The sequence below is a fragment of the Cyanistes caeruleus genome, chromosome 13 (assembly GCF_971803275.1).
Source record: "Cyanistes caeruleus chromosome 13, bCyaCae1.hap1.1, whole genome shotgun sequence".
Lineage (NCBI taxonomy): Eukaryota > Metazoa > Chordata > Aves > Passeriformes > Paridae > Cyanistes > Cyanistes caeruleus.
Window position 1 is genome coordinate 4,064,796 of NC_141713.1, and position 22,447 is coordinate 4,087,242.

Sequence of the window (22,447 nt, forward strand, 5' to 3'; positions counted from 1 at the left end):
TAGCTCCTGTGGCATGCCCCCAAGGGGGGGACCAAGTGGGAGTTTTCCCCTGTCCCAGTATTATCCAAGCTAGTCCCATGCTGGAGTCTGGGGCTGCTGATGTGAGGTCCCATCAGACTCCACTCGTCTCTCTCTTTTGTTGTCTCTGCCATTGCTGCTGAAGCCAGCCAGCAGCAGTGTGTAACTGGTAGTTACTGGTGCTGTTTAACCATGGCTGTGGGGCTGAATTGAATTTTGAATGTGCCTGGAATTTGTCTGAGGAGATGGGAACCGATGTCAAAGCAGGCCACAGCAAGAAAGAGAATATCATGACTTCAGCTGAGTTAGGAAAAGACAATATTTGTGGTAGAATAGGAAATTTGAACTGGTTTTGAGAATCATCCAGTTCCTTTTGGAATAAGGGAAACTATGCAGATGTGTCATCAACTCTTCCAGCAGCTTGGTTAATTCAGGAACCACATGGCTGAGACTTTGGGTAAAAGCAAGTTGCTTTTCTGACTGGTTGTGGGAAAAAAAGAGGATCTGGCAGAGTGACCTGAAGGAGGAAGAAATCCTTCCAAGCAATGAAACACTGCCCTTGGTGAGGAGATAGTAAAAAATGAGAGGACAAAAAAAATAATAAGGTGATGACTTCAAACGTGTAGAAATCTTTTATTTAAAAGAGAGGGATAAAGCTACAAAAGTTGGGAAGTGCATTGTCTGTTTTGAAAGTAGCTAAGACCTTGTGAAAGATCAGGCTGGGCAGGAGTGCTGCTGCTCTAAGGGAGTAGCAACAGTTGACAGTCAAAAGGATGAAGGAATAATAGCTATAAAAGGAACGAAAAAGATTTCCAGAAGGTGAAGTAGCTCTAGTGGGAGGTTTACCCTGGATGTCACCCAGGACATGCCTGGAGGAGGTGAAGAAGGGCACCGGCTCTGGGCTGTGGTTTGTAGCCTGCACTCAGGACACAGAGAGCCTTTCTGCCCCCGGGTGTAGGGCCAGCACTGCCACCTCTGCCTGCTCTGTCCTGCCACTGCTGTGGCACTGCAGCCTGCACAGGTGTCCCTGCACAGGTGTCCCTGCACAGGTGTCCCTGCACAGGTGCTGTGGGCACCGAGCTCTCTGCAGAGGGACCCAGCACTGGGAGAGCAGGCATTTACAGCTCCTCATATGTCTTGAGGGCAGCCTTAAGCCCCTCGCCATGGAATGGGTGCCATTTACCCTTGCACTAAATGGAGCAGCAAGCTGTTTACTGTAGCTTCAGCCTGTTTTCCTGCCCTGCTGGCCAAACACAGCCTGGGCTGGGCACTGCCTGGAGGCCAGGCTTGGGACAGGGAGGGGTGAAACCTCAGCTTCCAGAAGAGGAGCAGGATGCCCCAGACCGTGTTCACGTACCTGCTCTGCAAGGCAGGCTGAGGCTGGCTGTGGGTTACTATTCCAGTGTAGCCACAGGGATAAATAAAAGGAGCCACATTCACACGAATGCTGGCCCAGGGAAAGGGCAGCTCCTTGTCCTCAGGCAGCCCAGAGGAGAGGCTGAGGTACCTGCATGTCTCCCTGTCACTGTTCCAAGGAGGAGCCCATTCTGCCAGGCTGGACCTTTTCCTCTGCTCTATTGCAGCTTGGCTGTAACACAGCATCACTCAGCTTCCCTTGGGCAGCAAATTCCAGGCACAATCCAAGGGCAACATCTGGCCCTTTGAAATCATCCAAGAAATGCTAGGCATAGCCTGGTATGAGAGGCAGGAGGAAACCCTAAACCTGAAGCAGCACCTTAATTTCCTACTGCTGCATTTGGTAAATGGCAACAAGGTCATTACTGGGTCTTGTTTTGTCTTTTAATCAGGAGCAAGATTTGGAACTTTTTGGAGTATCTGGCCAGGCCATTATCATACAGATGCTCCTTGCATGTGCTCCAACTTTAGAGGAAATGCAAAGTTTGTCATGAATATAAGCTAGAGCTCATCATTAAATAATTACATCATCAGAAAGAAGCTATCCTTTGATGAAGCTGAGAATTTCTCTGGGAACCGATCATATTTTTCTCAGTGGATTAACACTGAATTAGAACCAAGGAGGTGGTGAGGACACAGTGAGCAAAGTTTCTTCCCCTGTGAATGAGGGCAGTGAATGAGGTCTGCATTTACTTGCATAAACTCCTAACCTTCCTTGCTGCAAAGTGCCATCTAGTGTTTGCAGGCCTGGCTGGCGGCCCAGAGAGGCAGTGCCGTGTCAGGCTGTCAACAGCTCAGAGAAACCAAAGGGAAGGAAGACAAGCCACCAAACTGTATTTGATCCTAACCAGATGCTGCTGGCCTTTAAGATATGATTATAATAACTTAGGTGAGTGAAGGCTCTTCATTGCATGGTGGAGTAGCAGATGTTTCAACTGGGCTTAAAAATGAACCCAAATCTCAGAAAACAAAGCCATAGTGGTACTGTTGGGGAAGCAGATGAGGAATTACATGCTCAAAATATCTGCCCAGTGATGAGTCAGGTTTTCAGGTGCAATGAGCATCGTGGCATTATTAATGTTGTTTGTGAGGGGAGTGGAATAGGGCACCGCACACAGAGGGGCAAGGCAGTCCCCTCCTCGCAAGGCTGCAAGTCACCTGAAAGAAGTGAGTGAATCCAGGGGCAAGAGAGCACCCAAATGATCATCATCCACTGTGTAGGTGCATGCAAATGAGCTAATTGCTAATGTAAATTAGTCATGCAAGAGCAAATGTACTTTGCAAGCCTAAAATCAGACCCAGCAATGGCACAGTTTAGGATCTAAAGTGCAAGGTTTGGGGAGGCATGGTCCACAGAAATGTTTAGGAATTGAAAGTGTAGGCGAGGTAAGAAAGTGCACAAAAACAACTCTGTGTCCAGATTTGTATCTGGGGCATCTTTCTGTCCTGACTGGCTTGGAAATCTCTCTGCCACATCTGATCACCCCTGAAACCACCCTGAGCACAGACCTCAAACACAAAGGTGGTTATTATCATTTGTTGTTATCTGTAAAGTGCTGACGGCACTTTGAAGTGCCAGAGGATTCGTGCCTTGGGTTTTGCTCTTGCAGTGGCCAGGAGCAGAGTGTAATTAGCCCAAACACCATCCACAGAGCTCTCTGATAAAGAACAGCCCTCCTGACAGGGAGCAAATTAGGTCTCTGACCTAGCAAAGCATTTAACTGTGTGCCACATTTTCAGTATGTGTATCTCTGGATTAAGACCTGGATGATGTAACCCTTTTCTGCCTCTAATTTTTTTGATTGCAGTATGAAGCACAGCTCAGCTTGCTGGCTCAGAAATCCCTTTGTATGGTATTAATCTGCTTTCCGAACTGACTTCTTGTATCTGGACAAAACCCCAAGGTTTCCTCCTAAGCCAAAGGATCTTTCCCATTTACTTCCTTAGATTTGTTGCAGGAACCCCCATCCCTGTGTTCCACCACTCACAGCAGTTGGCTTTGCAGAAGTTGAATCTGATCTTGAGGGGGTTACCTCACTGTCAGAACTGACATGACATTTATGAATTTCTCAGAAGACTCCTGGGCAATAAGGATTTTCTGAGGAGTTACGTGTCCTTCAGAGGGAGTTGTGAATTTAAGGTTTTGCCCTGGATCTTCTGGTGGCAGATGGCTGCTCTTCTCTGAAGGACAGTCTGGGAACACGCCCGCTTTGCTTCCCAAGCCATATTATAAGCTTGGTGGTTTCAGGGTGGGGAGAAGAGGAAGCTTAAGGAGGAGATTTGAGCTGGAAATTGGCGGGTGTTACACTTGATGATCTCCTTGCCTCCTTGCTCTGGGAGCCTTGGGGAGAATGTGCCATAAAATACTGTCCTATGGTACCTGTTGCTTTCTGTACTTGCTGACAGACATCTGAAATCACTGGCATGGATGGACCTTTGGTCTGCCCCACACCACTTTTCTTATTTCCCTCATTAATTTCCACCTCTTCTGATCCACTGCATTGTTTCTGCTGATGTGACAGGGCAGGAACCACAGAGAACAACCCCACCTCTCTGTTCCTTCCCTGAAGTGAAGTTGAAGCTTTGCATTATTTGATATTCACTTGGTTTAAATCCTCTCAACTGCACTTCCAATAGGTCTTTTTGGATTGATAGACTACGGTCAGAAGGACCTTTTCCTGACATGGGTATTATGTCAGAAACTCTTCTATGAAGTTTATAACTTAGGGTTAAGCTTTTCAGACCATGGTCTACAAATCCCAGAGTTCAAGATTTATTTGTGTAGTCTCAGAAAAGGGTAACAGGTACAAACAGGGCAAGTACCCCAGAGATGAACCATTCATAGTATTTTTTTTTTTTTTTTGAGAAATCTGTGAATTGAGAAAAGTTGCACACAGCTGTGGTAGAGAATGCTCTTTGGTAGATGTTCACACTCAAGGTGAGGTTTTCAGGTGACAGGTCACCCATTACATCCCCAGGTAATCAGTGAAAATTGTTAATTTCCTCCCCATGACATAAAGCCTGTGAATCTGGTTTGCAGTCAGAGCTCAGGTAGCTTCTATTTCCAGCTGGTAGTTTTAGCCATGTCTCAATGGTGATATTTTCTAAACGGGACTATCTGATAATGTTTTTGGGAAACATGAATGCTATCCTAATTACCAACAACTAATTAATAAAATACTTTCTAATATGAGTTATACATGGCCCAGTGTTCCTGCCTCAGTCACTGATTAGAATGGTTTATCCAAATGGTTATCTTTAGGACTTAAAATAATTCCACTGAACTGAGCAGTAGAAGGCAGCCCTGAGTGTAAAAAATAAATTCTAGCATTTTATAATTTTCAAACATGGTAAGAAAACCTCCAGCATTTTAGAATTTTAGATGCAGCCACCTAAGTGTTTGCCAACTGTGGTAGTTCTTTTCTTTTTGGCTTCTCTTGGGCATATGATGTGGCTCTAGTTTTACTCATTAAAGTTTCAGATTGTGCTTGTTTTGTTAACAACCGTTAGGGCAGGGGTTCTTACTCTTAATTGGCACCATCTGGAAATGAGAAGGAAATTGCTCAGGATTAATGCAAAGATGAGGGAAGACCTTGCACTTTTCCATAGTTGCAAAACTTGTCCTGTTTGTAACAGCCACAACTGACCTGGGAACTGGCTTGCCCTTTGTTTCTGTTGGGGGCTGAAGGGAGAAGGAAATTTTCTTCCAGGGAAAAGACAATCTCCACATTGCCAGCAGAATGCCAGAAAATAATCATTTAAAGGCAGAAAGTTGCACAATTTGGGCTGCTAGCAAGCTAGGCCTTTTAATGCAAATTGAATATCTTCGTTCCCAGTTTTTTTCCCCAATCTTGCACGACTTGTTCAGCATTTCCTCATTTTTTGGCACCGGTTTCCATAGCTGCCTGCAATCACACTCTCACACAGATGCCATTCCGTGTTCAAAGCACCGAATGCTACAGGGCATATTAGTGTTTTTATGCTTTAGATCTATCTTTATGTAACTTCAGAGCTCATTAATATATACCATTTTGTGTGATTAAAAAACAACAACCTGGCACGTGAGGAGCTTTGAAAAGGAGAATGGATCGCAAGGAAAATGGCTTTCTTCTCATTATGCAGATTTTAAGCTCGACATGAGATGGGCCCAGTGAATCAATGGGCAAGGTACAACTTCTGCAAGATAATCATTCCCTGACTGCAGCCGAGCAGACTGCAGTTAAAAAAGAGACAAATGCTATTTTAAACATAAAGATTTTCACATCATTATTTTGCAATAGTGGACAGAAGTGAGTTAAAAATCCCATGATGGCCATCTAAGGCTGTTTAAAATCCCAGAAAAAGCCTTGCTTTTCTGCTGGGTGAGAAGCTGAAGGCAGGACTAAGGTGTGGAGGTGCCTGAGTGATGGGCTCAGAGTGAACATCCAAGAGCACAGACCACAGAGGTGTAAATACTCAGGCTGCTGGTGAACCACAATTCCCCCAGTTACAGCCTGAATTATTGCCTCTAACAGTGTTGTGCCAAAAAAAAGGAATCTGTGTGCCAGAATGTACTTTTTCCCTAGCTGTGGTTGCTGGCATTGGAGGGTTGAGGTGATGAGTATCTCCTGAAATAAGATGATGAGGAGATTTTTCTGACCATCACCTCTGGCCCTTTCAGCTTTTTTCAAGCTGCTTTCTGTGTAATGCTGCAAACCTGTGCCCTTCTGGCAAAGCATGGGCTGTTTTAGTGACAGACAGAAGTGATTCCCTTTCAGGCTGGAGCCTGCCCCTGCCATGGCTCTCTCCTGCCAGGGTGTCCTGAGGAGCTCCCAAGCAGATCCCACAGCCCAGGCTCACATCCTCGCTCCTGCTGTGGCTGCAATGGTGAAGAGCAGCAGGAAGGATCAGGAGCCAAAACCAGCTCAGGATATGAACATCCAGAAGCTCAGAAGTATGAAGACAGGGAAACTGCTGTGTGCAAATGGCATTGTTCAGAACACAAACATGGTCCCGAGGAGCAGGAGGATGTTTTGGTGGGAGAAGGAGGGGAACAAAAATAACTGTTCCTGAGGTACCTGTAATTCTGAGGTGTAGGTGCTTGAACTTCATTGCACAAAGCAGGGAGATGTTCCTCCCATCCCTTTGAGGAGTCTTTATTTCTGTGAAACGGCTTTCCAGAAAAAAAAAGATTTTAGGATGCATTTTAGGATGGTTGAGAGTGCTGTTGTTGCAGCTTGAGCAATAGCAATAATGGAAAATCTGATGTATAATCCACCCAATGCTCACTGAAACCTTCCAGAAATGGACAAGCAAACACATTTTCCCTGCCTTAATCCAGAGGTTGTGCTAAGGGGTGTGTGACTTGAGTAGCAATGCAGTCCCTGGCAGGCTGGGAGTGATGGGGTAAATCCATAAAGCCCACGGCGACTCCGTGCATTTCCTCAGCGCTGGGCAGCTTTCACCCCTTTTTCCTTCACATTCAAAGGGATGTACTGATTATACACAACTATGACTATGATTATATGCAAATTGTGACTAATGTATGAAATGAAAATCCCTGCCTGATGGCACGGAGATCTGAGACAGCTACTCCGCAATTACTGCCTCGCCACGATTTCTGCCGGGTGTTTCTCACTCCAGCACAATACTGAGCGCAGGCAATTTACTGCAGAGGTCATAAAAAAATCTCATTAAACCCACACCGTTTAAGGCAGGTAGTTTCCCAGCTCCCTTTTCTACTTAGTGCAAAGCCTCGGAGGCTGTCTGGGTGGCTGCCCAAGGGAAGAACCCCTCTGCGGTGCGGGAGGGGAGGGAGAGCTCTGCGGGAGGAGGCAGAGGATGCCGAGCTCCATCTGCTCCGCTCCTGCCCTGCCCAGCCGGGCTGGAAGCGGCTGCTGAGAGCGCAGATGAGATGCAGGGAGCTGAGCAAGGCTCTCGAGTAGCCAACAGCCTGACTTCAATAGCCATTCCTTTTCCGGGAGCAGCAGAACCCGCGGGACTCCCTGCGCAGGAGGGTTTGTTGAGCACTCGCAGGATGCTGGCCCGGCTCTCTGGGCAGCAGCAGCGGCTCCTGCGGGAGCGGGCAGGGCGAGCTGGCAGCGCTGCCAAGGGGCCAAGGGGCTGATGTGGCTGATGTGGCTGATGTGGCAGTGCCAGGGCAGGCACCGGAGCTGGCTTTGTGCAGTGTCATCCACCGAGAGCCCGGCTGTCCTGTCTGCCGTGGCGAGGGGATCCCCGCGGAGGTGCCACAGTGTCCCAGCACATCCTGCTGCCTTTTGCAGCTGCTGGCCGGACACAGGAGGTGGCACCTGGGCTCCGGGGCATGGCCGGGTGCGAGGGGCAGCAGTGGGGTGGGGAGCAGGGAAGTCCTCACTGTGCTTGTAGAAGCACCCCAGAGATGATCCAGGGAAGATGGTTCACATCCCTGTGACTGGAGGCTCAGTTCAGTTCAAGAGAAAATGAGTAAGCATTGAAAGAGTCCAACAAAAACTCATCAGTTTACTGATTTTTTTTTCCCAAGATAATTGCATTCCATATTTAAAATGAGTTAATAATCTCTTCCCACAACACCCTAGTTCATCCTTCCTTTCTTCTTTTTTTTTTTTTTTCTTTCACCTATAAAACTTTGTTTTCCATTGGGGTACTATGATTTACAGAAAATATTTGATGTTGATGGGGAGACAACACCAGAGTATCAGTTTACCCAAGGTGAAATTTTTGTGTATACAGAGAGAATTTAACCTCAAACACTCAGTTCACATATCCATGTGTGATTTATATTGCCTCAGGCTCTGAGGCAGAGTGAACATTGACACCCTTTGATGTTGAAAGAAGCCTAGTGACTGGCCTTTGGAGAGATTTGTGATGTCTCTATCAGCCTGTCAATGGAAAACCAGGCAGCAAAGCCAGGCCCCCTAAAGATTTCAAGGCCTTGTAGGCAGAGGTGTAAGCATTTTACTTCCACCAAGTGCTCCAGAGGCCGAGCGTACACAGCTGGGCTAATTGAGTGCTTACAGGGCACTGGCCTGCAGCTGGCATCTGCACAGCTCTCTGTGACCCTTTTGGCCCAGGAAAGGTGCCAGTGTCACCAGTAGGGACATTTAGCTACTACACACCCCTGGAGTGCTGAGGTTTCTGTTGCTGTGTAAATCTCTTCATAGTAGGGATGTGATAGCCCATGGCTAAAGTAAGAATAAACCTGGATTATTAGAAATGGAAAACATTTTCCTGCACTTGTTGAGAGTGTTGAAATTGTTGAAGGCAAATAAGCTTTGCCTAGAATTTCTGTTCATTTCTGTCTGGGTTTGCCCAGAGAAGCTGTGGATGCCATTCCTGGAAGTGTTTGAGGCCAGGTTGGATGGGGATTGGTCTAGTGGAAGGTGTCTGTGGCAGGGCAGTTGGAACAAGATCATCTTTAATGTCCCTTCCAACCCAAACCATTCTGTGATCCTATGATTCCATGAATCCATGGAGCAAAATAGTCTTGAGAAAGTTTGACAGGTCACAGAGGAAAGGAAAATGCTGCAATGCACAACAAAAAGGCTCCTGCACATTCTGCACTGCACCTCCCTGGGACAGGAACAGACCATGCACCAAGGTTTGCAGTGGGAAGCAGCTGGCAAGAGAGAACAGGATCTGCTCCTTGTGAGTCAAATTCCCAGGAAATGTGTTGAGTAACATTTTGGAAGATGGAATTCAATGCAATGCTGTGAGGAAATGGCTTGAAAACAGTAATATATGATACAATAAAGACAGCTGTAAAATGGTTTATGCAGAATTAGGGACTGCTAGCTGGGCACAACAGGAACTAAGGATTACTGGGGATTATACACTGAAGATGCACCTGAAATGTGATGCTGTTGCAAAAACAAAGGATCAGTTTTTGGTCACCCATGCTCACATTGAGGTTAAAGCTCCTTTGAATCAGGTGTGTCCAAGGTTGCAGCTCAACAGGACCATCCAAGCCCCTGGAAACTAAGCAAGGGGAACTGGTGTGTGCCACTTGCACAACAACAGAGGAATTGCTTGTGAGGGAGAGACTGTGGTAGCCAGAGACTGAATCTGCTTCCTGGTGGTTGAGGAAAAAAAGGTGAAGCTGCAGGATCAGAGAGGAGAAGGAGCAAGGGTCTTCAAGCACTTCAGTGAGAAGTGTCATTAAAAGCCTTACTCTGATGATGGCTCCTGTGTCACCAGAAAAGGAATCACAGATTGCTGCTTTGTGTCTGGTTCATTTGACATGTAATCAGAGTTAAAAGTTGTAAAATGTATTTTTGCTAAGCCAAACTTAGTTGGGCAGCAAGGCAAGTTGAGAAATATGGCAATAAATTTCTCTCCCGCTCTGGCTCCAGCACTGAGAAGCACCCACACCTACAGCATTAGTAGTGCCATGTATTGTCCTTGACTTGTTCTCCTCCCTTTGGAAAATCCAGCACAGAACCATCCTTCTCTGTCTCTTCCCTTGTGCCCTTCAAGTAAAAGGACAGTGAAGTTCCAGGCTTAAAGGTTGTGAACAGAAAATCTGAGGCAGGAGAGCAGATATCCACAAATTTGCCTCAGTGGGAAAGTGGAGAATAATTGTGGGTTCTGATTTTCCAGGGAGCCTCTGTGGGGAACTAATAGTCTAGACTTGTCCTTTTTGAGGCCTAATTATGTCTCTCTGTCAAGCTATAAAAACAACAGTCTGTGGCATCACAAGGGAAAATGAAAGCTATTGGCCTGTGTTCTGCATTTAATAGGATGTCAAATCTAAAGCACAGTCTGACTGGTTTTTGACTGGGGTTAGAAAAGAAAATGCAACTAATTAGGCTGTTTCTGAATTCCCTCTCTGTCTAATGGCTGTGGACTTGCAAATTGTAACATACTGGGAGTCCCAAACTCTCTGATCAGTGCTCCTGTCTGGAGGGGAGGGGTCTTTCCCACTGATGGGACTCAGGCTCCACCTGAGCAGTGTCACTGTTAGTGGGGACAGTTCCCTGGGAAATGCCTGGTGCCATCACACTCTCTGTGCTCCTTGGGAAGTGCTGTAGATGAACCAGGCTTTTACAGAGTGCATTGGTGATTAATTCCTGAAGTCTTTGAGGATGAAGGAACATTTGGAAACCTTGGGTACAAAATGCAGCCTTTATTCTTTGGGTATCACAGTCCCTGGATTGAAGTAAGACACAGTGGTCCTGAAAGAGTTTCCATACCTCTTGTGTAAAGAGGTATGGAACTTAATGTTCACCCCAAAATACCCCAGACATTTAATGTGTGTGCTAAAGCAGTTGGTCTCAACCTTTTTCTGCCCTTTTATGTCCTGCTTTTCCACCCTTACCCAAGTTCTGACCATTAACTCAGCTCCCACACTCTTAGAACTGCCTCCTCCCTGTTTGGAGCCCATCCTAAGCAAGCACCAGAGGACAATCAGCTCTAGAAAACCTGAGGCAACAGGAGGTGATGGCCTATATTTAAATGACTGATACATTAATAATTATACCTTGGAGTCTTCTGTGTCAGGGAGTGTTAGATGATGTCCTAATGCCTTTCTTTATCTTTTGGAAGTTAGTTTGAGGGGTTCCTTTTCATGTTGCAATAATTTCTTGGACAGAACTGCAGCAGTTACAAGTAACTTTTACCTTTCCCTTGTCAGCTGTGCTCAGCTGGTTCCTCATGTTTTACAGATGAACTGAAGTAAAAGTGGAATTTGTTCCACTGTGAGAGAAAGGAAAGGAAGAAAGAAACCCAAAACTGTCTACAAGATTTTTCATGCAAGTCCCACACCCTTAGTTTTGCCATCTTTTTGACACAGAAACCTGATTGTCTTCTGCTCAGACATTCTGGGGTGCCTTTCTGGTTTTCATTCTTCTTTTCTGACTTTGGGTTAGTCAGGAAACTGCCAACTTGGCCTCATAGTCAAAACTGAACACTGTAATTCAAACTCAAAGGACATCAGTGGGCAGGAAAAGCATGTGGCCTCAAAATGATGATATTTTGATGTCATTTCTGCAAAGTCCTGCAGAGGGATTTGAATCAGGAAAGCTCAGTCAATGAGTCCATAAGAAAATGAAAGGTCTTTTCAGGAGTCAGCCTGAAAAGAAATAAAAAGGGTGGAAAAGAGTGTAAGGGGAGAAAGACTTCCATAATCCAAAGGAACATAGGAAACAGAGAGAAATGAGAGCACCTGGATCTCCTTGGTGACTGCCAAAATACAGTGTGACATCTCCTCATGTCTTGCCATCCACAACACTCTCATGGAGATTTAAGGTCATATTTTTCTAATTAACTGCACACTAATTTCACCCACAAATAATATTTTCTGCAGATACAGCTAACCCACGCTGTAATGTGGGTCCTTCCCAGGCTGTAGCTGGAAAAGAGACTCAAAGCAGCTTGGGACCGGTACTGGAAGCAGGAGAACCTTGTCTAGGCAGATCATTCTTCTCCAGCTTTGTATAAAGATGCCCAATTTGATGGACCAACAGATGACATAAACCAATATCCACTGTGGCAGTGGCAAAGAAAGAAAAAGGATTTTGCTATGGCTTGGAAATATCTTTATCCTTCTGTCCATCCTCTCTTCCCAGCTGTAGAACCGACCCCACTAAAAATGAGGGTGCTAAAACTGTGGCTTTTCTATGGATTATTCCCAGCTTTATTAGGAGGAGATCTGGGCAGGAAGCTGTAGCTTCATTTTGCAGTAACCCCAGGGTTTGAAGATGCCAAGTCCTCCTGCCTGGGCAGGGACGAGTCATGAGCTCCTTTCTGGGGCCAGCTTCCCAAAACTTACTGAGAAGCTACCCTGATAAGGCCTCTAGCTGTATTTTCAGGAAAGTTTTTGAGAATGATCTTGACCTAAATACCCATTTAAGTCTTGCTGAGTCTTGGCTGAGGTGGATTTATAGATTGTGCTTACGTAATTTCCCACTTTCAAGTTGTAGCCCCCGGTTGGGTATTTTAGCCCCCAGTTGGGCAGGGATCACCCTCCCTCAGCCTGGGTAATGGGAGAGTTAGGCAGCACAGGGAGAACAAAATGAGAAATTACTGCTTCTGGGAGGATGAGCAGTTTGTTTGCTGTCCCCCACCAGCTCTGTCCTCCTGCAGATGTTCACCAGGGTTTCTCAATCAGCATGAGAAGTTTCCCAGCTGCCCCACGTTCAGCACAGCTTGTCAGGAGCTGCTGAAATGGCACATCTGAGCACCAAGGCAAAGATCCTGTAGAAATTTTGACCTTGACCAAGGCAGTCAGAAATTGCAGCTAAAGTAGAGGCTGCTTGTAAAGGAAGGGGGAATTAATAACCAAACAGCTCCTCAAATTTAGCATTGAAAGTTATAAAACTGGAATTCTGGAGGTGGGAGGGTTTGGGGTTTTCCCCCTCTGTTTTCATCTGTGTGGTTTGAAGGGGTTGGAAGGGACATGCTGCTCAAATAAAGGATCACTTTTCCCTTTGAATCCGTGACATAAAGATGATATAAAATTTACTCCTGCGAGTTGCCATGTAAATCAATCCAAACCAAATAATGCACAGGGAGCAACAAAGCAGCCCAGCCCGCTCTTCTCTGCAATATAGGCATTTAATTTGTGCATTGAAATCCCAGGAACTGCAAAAAGCCGGGGCCTTTTCACATGTACATCCCCACACAAGCCTCCCTACCGCAACAAATGATTTATTATTTTTTTGGGGGGCAGCGTTCAGGGAAGGAAAAAAGGTCGTCAAATCCGTGTTCGATGATGGCACAGATTCCTTGGCTACCAAACGCAGAGGCCGAGCAGAACAAAGAGATTTGCATTCTAAGTGATGCAAAGCAGCCGGCAGTGTTTTAATGTTGTGTTTGCTCTGTGATGTCTTCATCAGGCGCTCAAAGACAGCGGCTCTGGCAGCCGTGGGTCCCCGCGAGCCTGTCAAACTCCGTTTCCATGGTTTTCCTTCAGGCAGCACCATCGGCAGACAGCACGGAAACGGACCCCTGCAACCTGTTCTGAGCAGTGTCTCTGATGTAGGGCCCCAGAGCGGGCATCAAACTAGCAACAAGCAGCAAGAAAATAACAATTTTGCTTTTCGCAGGTGTCAGAGCAGCAAACAAAAGGCTGTTTATAAAAGATGCAACATCCCCTTTTTGTCAGTGCTGGCAGTTTAAAGTCAGCCGGGCAGCGGTCGAGTTGCAGAGGTGGTTTTGGAGGGGGTGTGCTGTGAGAGGCAGAATTCAAAATGTTTCCTCTTTAATCCTTTAGGCTCACTAAATAGGGCCTTCTCATCACCAAACTAATAGCTATTAACGGCATCCCAATTATTCCTTTTGAATCAATGAGGGCTATTTTCTCGAGACAATTATATTATTTTCCAGACAAAGAATCAGCCTCACTCTTCCCTCACCTTGAAAGCACCCTTTCATTTAAATAAAAAGTTCAGAATATTTCAGTATGAAACCATATTTGAGCAGCGATGCTGCAAATTCAAGAGGTGAGAAAGATGAATCTGTGGTCTTTTGCCAGTGTGACTGTCTGTGTGCAGTGATGACATGGATGCCTGTGCTAAAAGAGCAGGGGTCAGCAGAGCTGACAGCCAGCCCCAGCTGGACCAGTCAATTTGTAAATACTGGTCAGGGTACTGCACCTCCTGCTGCCTCAGTTTCACCATGTGTGAAATTTGAATAATGATTTATTTCTTCTCTTGTGAAAGACATGGAGATGGAGTATTTGCCCAAACATGATTTAAAGCTCACGGTTACCCCTGTGGTTTTCATGACATTAGTGACTGGAGCCAGTGCAAATCCCTCAAGGGATAGTTTTCCATTAAAGAAAACTGATGGATCAGATGCTGTCCAAGTTACAAGAGAATCTGCTTTTTCCCTACCAATTAGCTGATTTTATCACAGCTGCCTGGGGAGGTTCTGGGAGCCACTGGTCTCCTTGGCTCCTGCTTCCTTTGCTGTACATCTGCCAAGCCAGTGAGAAGCCAGAAGTTGGGAGCACTGGATCCCAAGCTGCCTCTTGTTTCCTGCAGAGGAAAGGCTGAAGAGGACAGTTGGTGTTACCAGACTTATGGCTCTGGTGCAGGTCAGCTGGGTGCTTACAACAATAGGGCACACTCATCAGGGATTGCCACATCAGGGCTTTTTCCTTCCACATCCTTACACTGGAAGCCAGCAGGCTGTAAGAATGGTGGTCCAGGATTCCTGGCTCTTCTGGGGCTTTGAGGTTCCTAGCTGCTCTTTGGCTTTCTTAAAAGAAGCCACAATGTTGTATTCCAGCTCCTGATTTCATGGTTCCCACTGTCTTGGAGATGCTCTTTTGTTTTCTTTAATGGAAAAGGTCAGTGTGGTTTTGCCCCAAATTAGTGTGGAAGCCAATGGAAAAAATACCAAGTCTCATGCAGAACAGAGATGCATTTTTCTGTAGATCTTTCTACCCAAAGCACTCTCGTTCATGGTTTGACTGAAGTTATCCCAAGTATATTCAGCAAATGCTGTTCCTGTCCTCACAAAACTCACCTCCTACACTTTTAGCTTTCACAGGCTGATTCAATACTCAAACTATAATTATGTGGCTCATTATTTATTGCACAGTATTTGCATGTGGAGCAGACTGAAGTCACTTGGTGTGTTTGGAGGTGCTGATAGCACCAGGGAGCAGATACAGGGGACCCAGCTCTGCATCTGAAATCCTACCCTGACCCTGTGATTAAATGATGTCACAAGATCTGTAGAGAAAATGAACTTAAAGTTGAGAAGATTTCCAAACAGGTTATGACATATTGGTTATTCTAACGGTTATAATTTTTAAAGACTTTAATTGATCTGTTAAATAAAGGCAAGACATTTTATAAATGAATAACATTTTAATTTACATCACTGATCAGCACCAGAACAAGGCCAGGTACATCCATACCGATGGTGTAGCCAAAGTATTAACATATCCTGGCATTGCATAGGAACTTTCAGAAATAGTTAAATTCCTTTTCCACTGATAGAAACAACACATTTGTTCTCAGTGTATTACTGCACAGTGCTGAATCTGCTCTGACTTTCTCAAGAGCCAAGTGTAGAGCAGAGTGAGTGTTCAGTGAAATGAGCAGTGGCTGGCATGAAGGGACGGGGTGAAGCTGCCACAGACTCTCACAGAGATTTCTTTTGATCAGAGGAACTGCTCGTGACTTTTGTTCGGCATCTCATGGCAAAAAAAAAAATATCTCTGATGAAAAAAAAAAACGTGTCTGTGTCACAGCAGAGTCAGGAGCTGGCAGTTGTAGTGCCTAGTCTATTTTTTCTAATGAATAGTTGTGTTTGCAGGGTATTCCATGATCACACAAAGTGCGGCTTTGTATTGTTTCCCAATTTTGATAATAACTGTAAGTGGTGTGGATTAGAGCAAACAAGAGGCAAAGCAGAGCTGACTTCATTCAAGAATGGTTTGGAGCCATACTCCTGTGTAGCAGGGGAAAGGGGATGTGTCTAGAGAGTAACTGGAGAGAATTGGGAACATCAGCTTTAAAACTGAAGGCTTTGGAAAAAAACGTCTTCTTCTGTGTATAGTTCAGTACCATTGTTATTTATGATGGGATTGAGTTGGAGGGAGGGAGGCTGCTCAGGGGGTGCTCACCTTGTGTTCTCTCCATCACTCTGTGAACAAAATCATGAAATCAGGAGATTTACAGTTGTATTTATTTTGGAATAAGAATACTTTTTTCTGGTTTGGAATATATGTCTCTAGAATTGGACTTGTCACCTAGTGCAGACAAGATTTTGAGCGCTGCACTGATCTGTATGGAGAAGCAGGCTGAAAGTGTGGGAGGGGAGAGCCTTACCTGGGAAGGCACTGCTTTCCCCAGCAGAGTAAAACTACAGGGGGAAAACCCATTGCTATTCTGGAATGAGATTATGCACAGCTGCCCCAGGAGCTGGGCAGGGAGAAGCATGTTAACTTCTTGTGTGCTGGGAACCAGGCAGCACCCTTGAGCCCCACCACCAAATTATTCATTATTCTGTAGGATCACCCTCCTATGGATGTATTCCCAGTTTCATGCATTGATTTAGTACCATCAATACCACTATTATTTTATTTTCTATTATTAATTTTCCGGCTATTAGAGAAAAGGGTAATACTGCAGAGAAACATTCTGCAGTATTATTCTGCCAGTAAGTAGGGATTTATGATGTAAGAAGTCTTTCTTGTCTGTCAGATTAGTATTATTCTTTGGAATCATGGCTAGGAAAGGTGAAAAATAAAATCAGAAAGGACAAAGAAGGTAGCACAGCACAGTGTGTGTGAGGTACCCTGAGCAGAGAAAACACACTGAATGACACACTCAGGGTGAAACACAAGTGGGAAAGAGTAATTTTATCTCAGCACTTGCTTTGGCTGACTTCTCAGTCACCAGCATATTAATGGCTCTTCCCCTAGCAACTACAGAGCTTCCAACATGCAACTATTCTTTGGTCATAAAGACAAAAAATGGAGTTTGCCAGAACAGAGCTACCCCATTCTGGGCTGCTGACAACAGTCCCAGACTGGCCATATGCTCTGCTGCGCTCACAAGTGGTAAAGCAACATTTTTGCTCCCGCTGGTGCTGGTGGTGTCCCTGCGGTTGTTATTGTTTCCATCCAGACCCTCTCCTCTTCCCTGGAGCTCCTGCCTGTTCTGTCTCAGGCTGTACCGACAGCAATGTCACAGCTCCTGAGCGCCGAGGAGAGCGAACAGATGTAGCTCTTGTCACATCCCTGCGAGCCGGTGGCACGGCCTGTCTCGCTTTATTCCCTGAAATAGCTTGTGTGGCATGGCCCAGGGGCAGTTTGCAGGGAAAGGGACATGGATGCTTCCCACAGGGCAGGTCTGATCAAAGGTGGGTGACTGCGTCCAAGAGGGACGAGCAGGACCTTCCACCTCTGGGGCTGGGGGGCTGAGAGTAGTCGCTTTTCAGGTGGGTTGTGTGTAATCAGTGAGATGGGGAGTGAAGATGAGGTGGGAAAGGACCAGGGGATCCTGTAGGGAATAGACAGGTAATTCTCAGTTCCTACCTAGCAGGAATTCAGGGCTCTGAAGGATTTGAGGTAAAGAAAGTATTCCCTCTCAGTGAGAGCCATGGGATTTGGATTTTCTCTGCATCTGTGTGTTACCTGAGACCCCCAACACTGCCTCTAAAGGCTGTGCTTTCTTCATGGTGTGGTTCATGAGCAGCTTAACCCCTTGCTGCATTTTAAAGGGGGTTTTCCTCCTCCATCTCTCAGCTAGACCCCCCCATCTTCCTCAAGTCCAGCCAAAATCTAATAACGGAGCAGGCCATGTGAGTAAAGGATTGCTGTTCCTCCTCAGGGGGAGCAGAGAGGTTACCAAGGTGGCCTCACATCCCCTGGCACTGCACTCCTGACTGGCATTATCACCATTAACTCTGCATTAAGTATCTGATGTTTTAGTCCCCTGGGGAAATCTACTGACCCTGGGGGTTCCTGATGCAGTGGACAAGCTCAGGTGAGCAGCAAAGCTGAGGGTGTATCAAAATACTAATTTCTACCTTTAGCCATTAGCAGTAGAGGGAAAAATTAATTGTTGTGATTCCTTTCCAAGGAAGACAAGAGTGGACAAAATACTAGGTTCTTCCCACTCTTAAATCTATTGTCTTCCCAACCCTACTCTTATCACAATTTGCTGTGCTTTCAGAGGAAGAGATTCAGTGCTACATGCTGTTTTTAGGGTAAGGATTTTTGTGTTTATCTGCACGCTCACTGCCAAGGCAGATAAGAGACTTTATTCTCTACATTATCACTATTTTTCTTCTTTCTAGAAGCCAGACTGATTTTAGAAAGAAGGGTAAATATTTGAGCTCGTTGTGCAGACCTAAAGTGAGGCTTTGCGTCTTCTTATACTTATTTATACCCACTAAAACAATCAGCTTCACGAGGCTTTTTCAGCTTTTTTGGGCTAAAACCTTCCCTTTTGCTGATCTCTGTTCATTATTCTGTGCTAGACTCTTCCCTCCCTTGATTACATGTTATCACCTTCAATAGAACAGCTGTGTCATTGCTAAAGGGTGTTAATCTTCCCCTACCTCACACCTTATTGACAGCCAGAGTCAGGAGGCCCCCAGTCTTTTCTGACTTGGGTGACTTCTCAAAACAATCCTTTTTTTAGCTTCTTTTCATTTTGTACCAATCCCACCGCGGTCTACAGCCTGGCACAGCCCCTCCTGGCTTGGAATGTTCTGCCTGTATCAGTTCTAGTGATTATAACCAGGAGAACATTCCCTAACAATGTCAAGGGACAATAAGCCCCAGCTAATCAGTAAGCACAATACCTGGAGCCCAGAATAGAAGCTGCTCCGGCAGGTGGGACAGCTGGCTTGAATTTTCATGCCGTGGTTGTGAAAGGCACCACAGCTTTCAGCGAGACAAGAGCAGCGCTGACAGTGACAGATCCCCTGTTACATTGTGCCACCAAACAGAACGAGACACTTCAGCAGATACAGTTCAGCTTTCTGATAGTTTTGTAATGGGTTGGAATTAGTCTTCAATTTTATTTTTTCTGAATTCCCTTTGCCCACCAGTGTTCTGGGTTGCCCTGCAGTTCCCAAGGTCACCTTGGTGTTTTGGAGATCTGGAGTGTTGACCCGACTCTAGAAAGATCCAGGGCAAATTTGTGTGCTGAGGTGATTGCCTCAAAAGAGATCTCCCTTAAAAGAGCCAGCACAGCAGTGGGTACCCCAGCTGGAATTTCTACCATCCCATGAATGCGGGGTGCAAGGGGATCTTTTCCAAACACAGCCTGCCGTGCAGTGTAGGAACAATAGGAAACACCTTCTTTTAGTCTTTACACTCCTGACTATTAAATAGATGAAGATATTCAGATTTATCCTGCCTTTGTTCAAACACAGCCCTGAAGTGCTGAAGTTGGGAGGAAATTGCCATTTCCTCTAAAGGCAATGGAAGGAGATTAAAACCACTGAGCTCACTGGTGTCACTGCATAGAAGTCTTCCCATGGGTGACACAAGAGACCTCAAGCAGTGATTCCAAATAGGAGACATGAAACAGGCAATCACTGTCAGTTGTTCTGGTCTCCTCTTACAGCCACTGTAGCAGAGCTGTGGCCACCAGAAGGATCTGAGCAGCCCCATGCTAATACAACTTCTATTTCCCACCAAACCTGAGCATTTCTGACAGCAGAAAGCATTTACCAGTGGACTGCTGAGCACATCAAGGTGGATACAGCTCTCTTGTTTGGATTGGGAGCTAACTACAGAAAAGGGAAACAAATGGGATCATAAAACAAATGTAGCATTTATTTTATACTGCAATTTTTTCATCATAGCTCTCCAGTATTAAAAAGGCAGCTCAGTGCAGGGGTATCAGTACAGAACTGAGAACTGGGAGTAAAGGGGCTTTTGCAGGACTTGATGACCTAATTTTAACCCCAGTGTAACTGGAGTTATATAATTGAATATGATAATTAAATTTATTAGACTGGTCAAAACTGGGGTAGTACCAACAGGAAGTCTGTGCCCAGAACAGCTCAGGTAAAAACACTCACCTGATGATGTCTTGTCCTAACTGAAGATACATCTGCTGGCTATGACCCTCACACACAGTGTATCCCCCTTCAGATACACCTTCTGTGGGGCTGCAGCTCCAAATATCCTGCTCCACCTCCAAAACCATCAGTAGATTCCTTTCGGGCATGAACTTGGCCAGTCTCAGGTTGGCTTGGCCACATGTAGTCACTGAAAGAACAAGGCCAACACAGAGTGTCAGTAAAGAAAGAAACACAGAACCCCAGGGAAAATATCAACATCAGGTTATTTGGCCACCAGCTGATTCCTTATCAATAAGTGATGCAGCAGAAAGCAGAGCTGTATTAACACGTGCTGAGAGGATGCTGTCGCACGGAGCGGCACCACACGTGGGGTAATAACCCAGCCTTGATGCTCTGGAGCCCACAGCAAAGCAGAACGCGCCAGACAACAACTGCTTTTTCTTTTTCTTTGGTTTTTCCTTTTGCTACACGCGAATAACCTGCTCAGCTCAGCAGCCCTGGCTGTCTGCACCCCGTGAGCCCTGGGGAGCTGAGCTGTCTGGCCAGCACGTCCGCAGCACCGGGGCTCCAGCGCAGCATCGCTCGCTGGCCGTGTGCGCCGGCCCTGCCATGGTTTGATGTGGTCAGAAACTACAAACGATTCTTTTTCCCATCTCATGAGAAGGAAACCCATCAAAAACTGGCTGAATATTTGATCTCACGTAAAATGAAAGACAAATGCACTCAGCCTAGAAATGGGTTTGCTTCGGGATGTCGGCTTTGTTCGCTCTGACCAAACTCTGTGCCCAGAGCTCCCGGCCAGGCAGCCAAGAGAACTCTGAATGTTATTTAAAGAATTGGTAAGGTCACGGTGGCCTGAGCCTCTCGGGGCTGAATTAATCTCCTTGGCACAGCAGCCCGTGCTGAGCTTATGCTCGCAGGTCCATTCGTGTAGAGCAATGCCATCCAGTGGCTGCTCCGATCCATCACAGAGCCAGCGGCTCCTTCCCGAGGCACATTCCAAGAGACAAAATGTTTCTGCTCTTGCTCCCAGCTCAGGTACTTCACGTTAAAAGGCTGTGACAGTGGCCAGCGTGATTGCTTCCAGCTTCTTTGGCTTTTTGCATGTAAAAACCAGGTATGTTTTAAGTAGCAGCCATTTGAAAATGTTCTTTCATTCAGGGGGGAAATGGTATTTTATGTGTATAGTCCCAAGTACACAAATTTGTCATCAGGCCCTGGTTTTGGTGTGGGGAGTGGTTTTATGGAGTCATGTAGAAAAAGATGCTGATTTTTGAGACAAAAATATCATTAATGAATGAAACTTTCTCTGTTCAAAGGCCAAGAGTCACTCAGTGGGATGTTTTCCCTTGAGAGAAATCCCCAAGGGGAAGGATGACCGAGGGTTGGGCTGGGCAGAACCTTTCTCCATCAATGTTATACTTTAAAGAGCCCCACTATTGCCAGCTACCCAAGGGCTGGACATTTGGGAGGGGCGGGTAGAGAGGTTTAAACCTGCTCAGCTGCATCCCCCCTCTTGCCATCTCCCAAAGACCCACCATCACACAGCAGCACAGCCCATCATCCCCTAGATAAAGATGTCAATGTTTTTGCCTGACAGCCAAGTCAGCTGTAATTGCATGGCTTGGATGATGGATCACCCCAAGCACTGTGACCTGTGGGACATGGAGCACCCCTGGAGCTCTCCAGTGCAGGGTCTCCTTTTCTTTTGGACCCGTTGCTGTTGCCAGTGATGCTCCAGCTGGGGCTGCTGCTGCTGTGTTTCGGTGCTGCCGCTCTCGCTTCGCGGTACAAATTCCAATCAGGCGCAACAAAGCCCACCGGGTGCTGCTGACAACAGGTGTCTCATTAAACATCTCTCAACCTTACAGGCATTCACATTGACAAGAACCAAACTCACACTCAATCACAGCTTAATCACAGCCAAACTCTATTAACAAGTCATACTAATTACCAACTTCTAACAATTTCTCAGGTTCAGAGGCAAAATATCCTTTCTTTATAGATGAAAACAGACTTGTGATACTCCAGCTCTGGCCATAATTAGGTCTTTTTAAACGAAACAAAACTAAAATAAAAATCTAGATGGGTTCCTTTGTGATAGCAGTCCTGAAGTACAGTTGTACAATGAGATGTTTTGTTTGTTTTAATTTTGTATCTGCTGTGTTGCCCACAAGGGTCCAATTAGCTTGTTACAGATGCTTGTATCACTTTTATCCATTTGTCTTTTTTTTTTTTTGGTTCTCTTTTTTTTTTTTTTTTTAAGAGGGGTAACTTGTAGCACAGATTGCTGGCCTGCAGGCATCCAGAGATCAACAACCAGCTTTCTGTGATACCAAGCTCCCTGTGAAACAGGCAGCCCTTACCCACAGCATTCATAATGCAGAGGGTAAAACAAATAGAGGGGAGGGAGGAGCTTGTGCTGGATTTTGGATTATCATGGAATAATCTCGTGTGTTCAGAAATGGCCTGAAGGTGGCAATTCTGCCATGGCTAAGAATAACTCTGACAAACTTTGGTTGCTACACCTTGG

The 22,447-nt window shown here is 45.8% G+C and overlaps 2 protein-coding genes across 24 annotated transcripts in view; one reads left to right on the forward strand and one right to left on the reverse strand.

Moving 5' to 3' along the window:
• LOC111934013 (uncharacterized) overlaps nucleotides 1–22,447 on the forward strand; it is a 42,617-nt gene that overhangs the window by 16,255 nt on the left and 3,915 nt on the right. For both annotated transcript variants that reach the window (XR_015276016.1, XM_086849767.1), the window contains exon 2: nucleotides 20,948–21,031. Coding sequence is in view for 1 of the 2 variants with exons in the window: in XM_086849767.1 (XP_086705893.1) it covers nucleotides 20,948–21,031 (84 nt within the window). In the remaining variant the exon portion in view is untranslated. The remainder of the gene's footprint in view (nucleotides 1–20,947; nucleotides 21,032–22,447) is intronic.
• LOC111934012 (uncharacterized) overlaps nucleotides 1–22,447 on the reverse strand; it is a 411,068-nt gene that overhangs the window by 13,150 nt on the left and 375,471 nt on the right. For 21 of the 22 annotated variants that reach the window (XR_015276014.1, XR_015276003.1, XR_015276013.1 and 18 more), the window contains 2 exons: nucleotides 19,912–20,101; nucleotides 12,948–16,011 (listed from right to left, as the gene is read on the reverse strand). Coding sequence is in view for 3 of the 22 variants with exons in the window: in XM_086849764.1 (XP_086705890.1) it covers nucleotides 15,942–16,011; nucleotides 19,912–20,101 (260 nt within the window). In the remaining 19 variants the exon portion in view is untranslated. Of the gene's footprint in view, nucleotides 1–12,947; nucleotides 16,012–19,911; nucleotides 20,102–22,447 lie in introns of those variants that run through there. The other variant, XM_086849765.1, reaches the window with a different exon arrangement.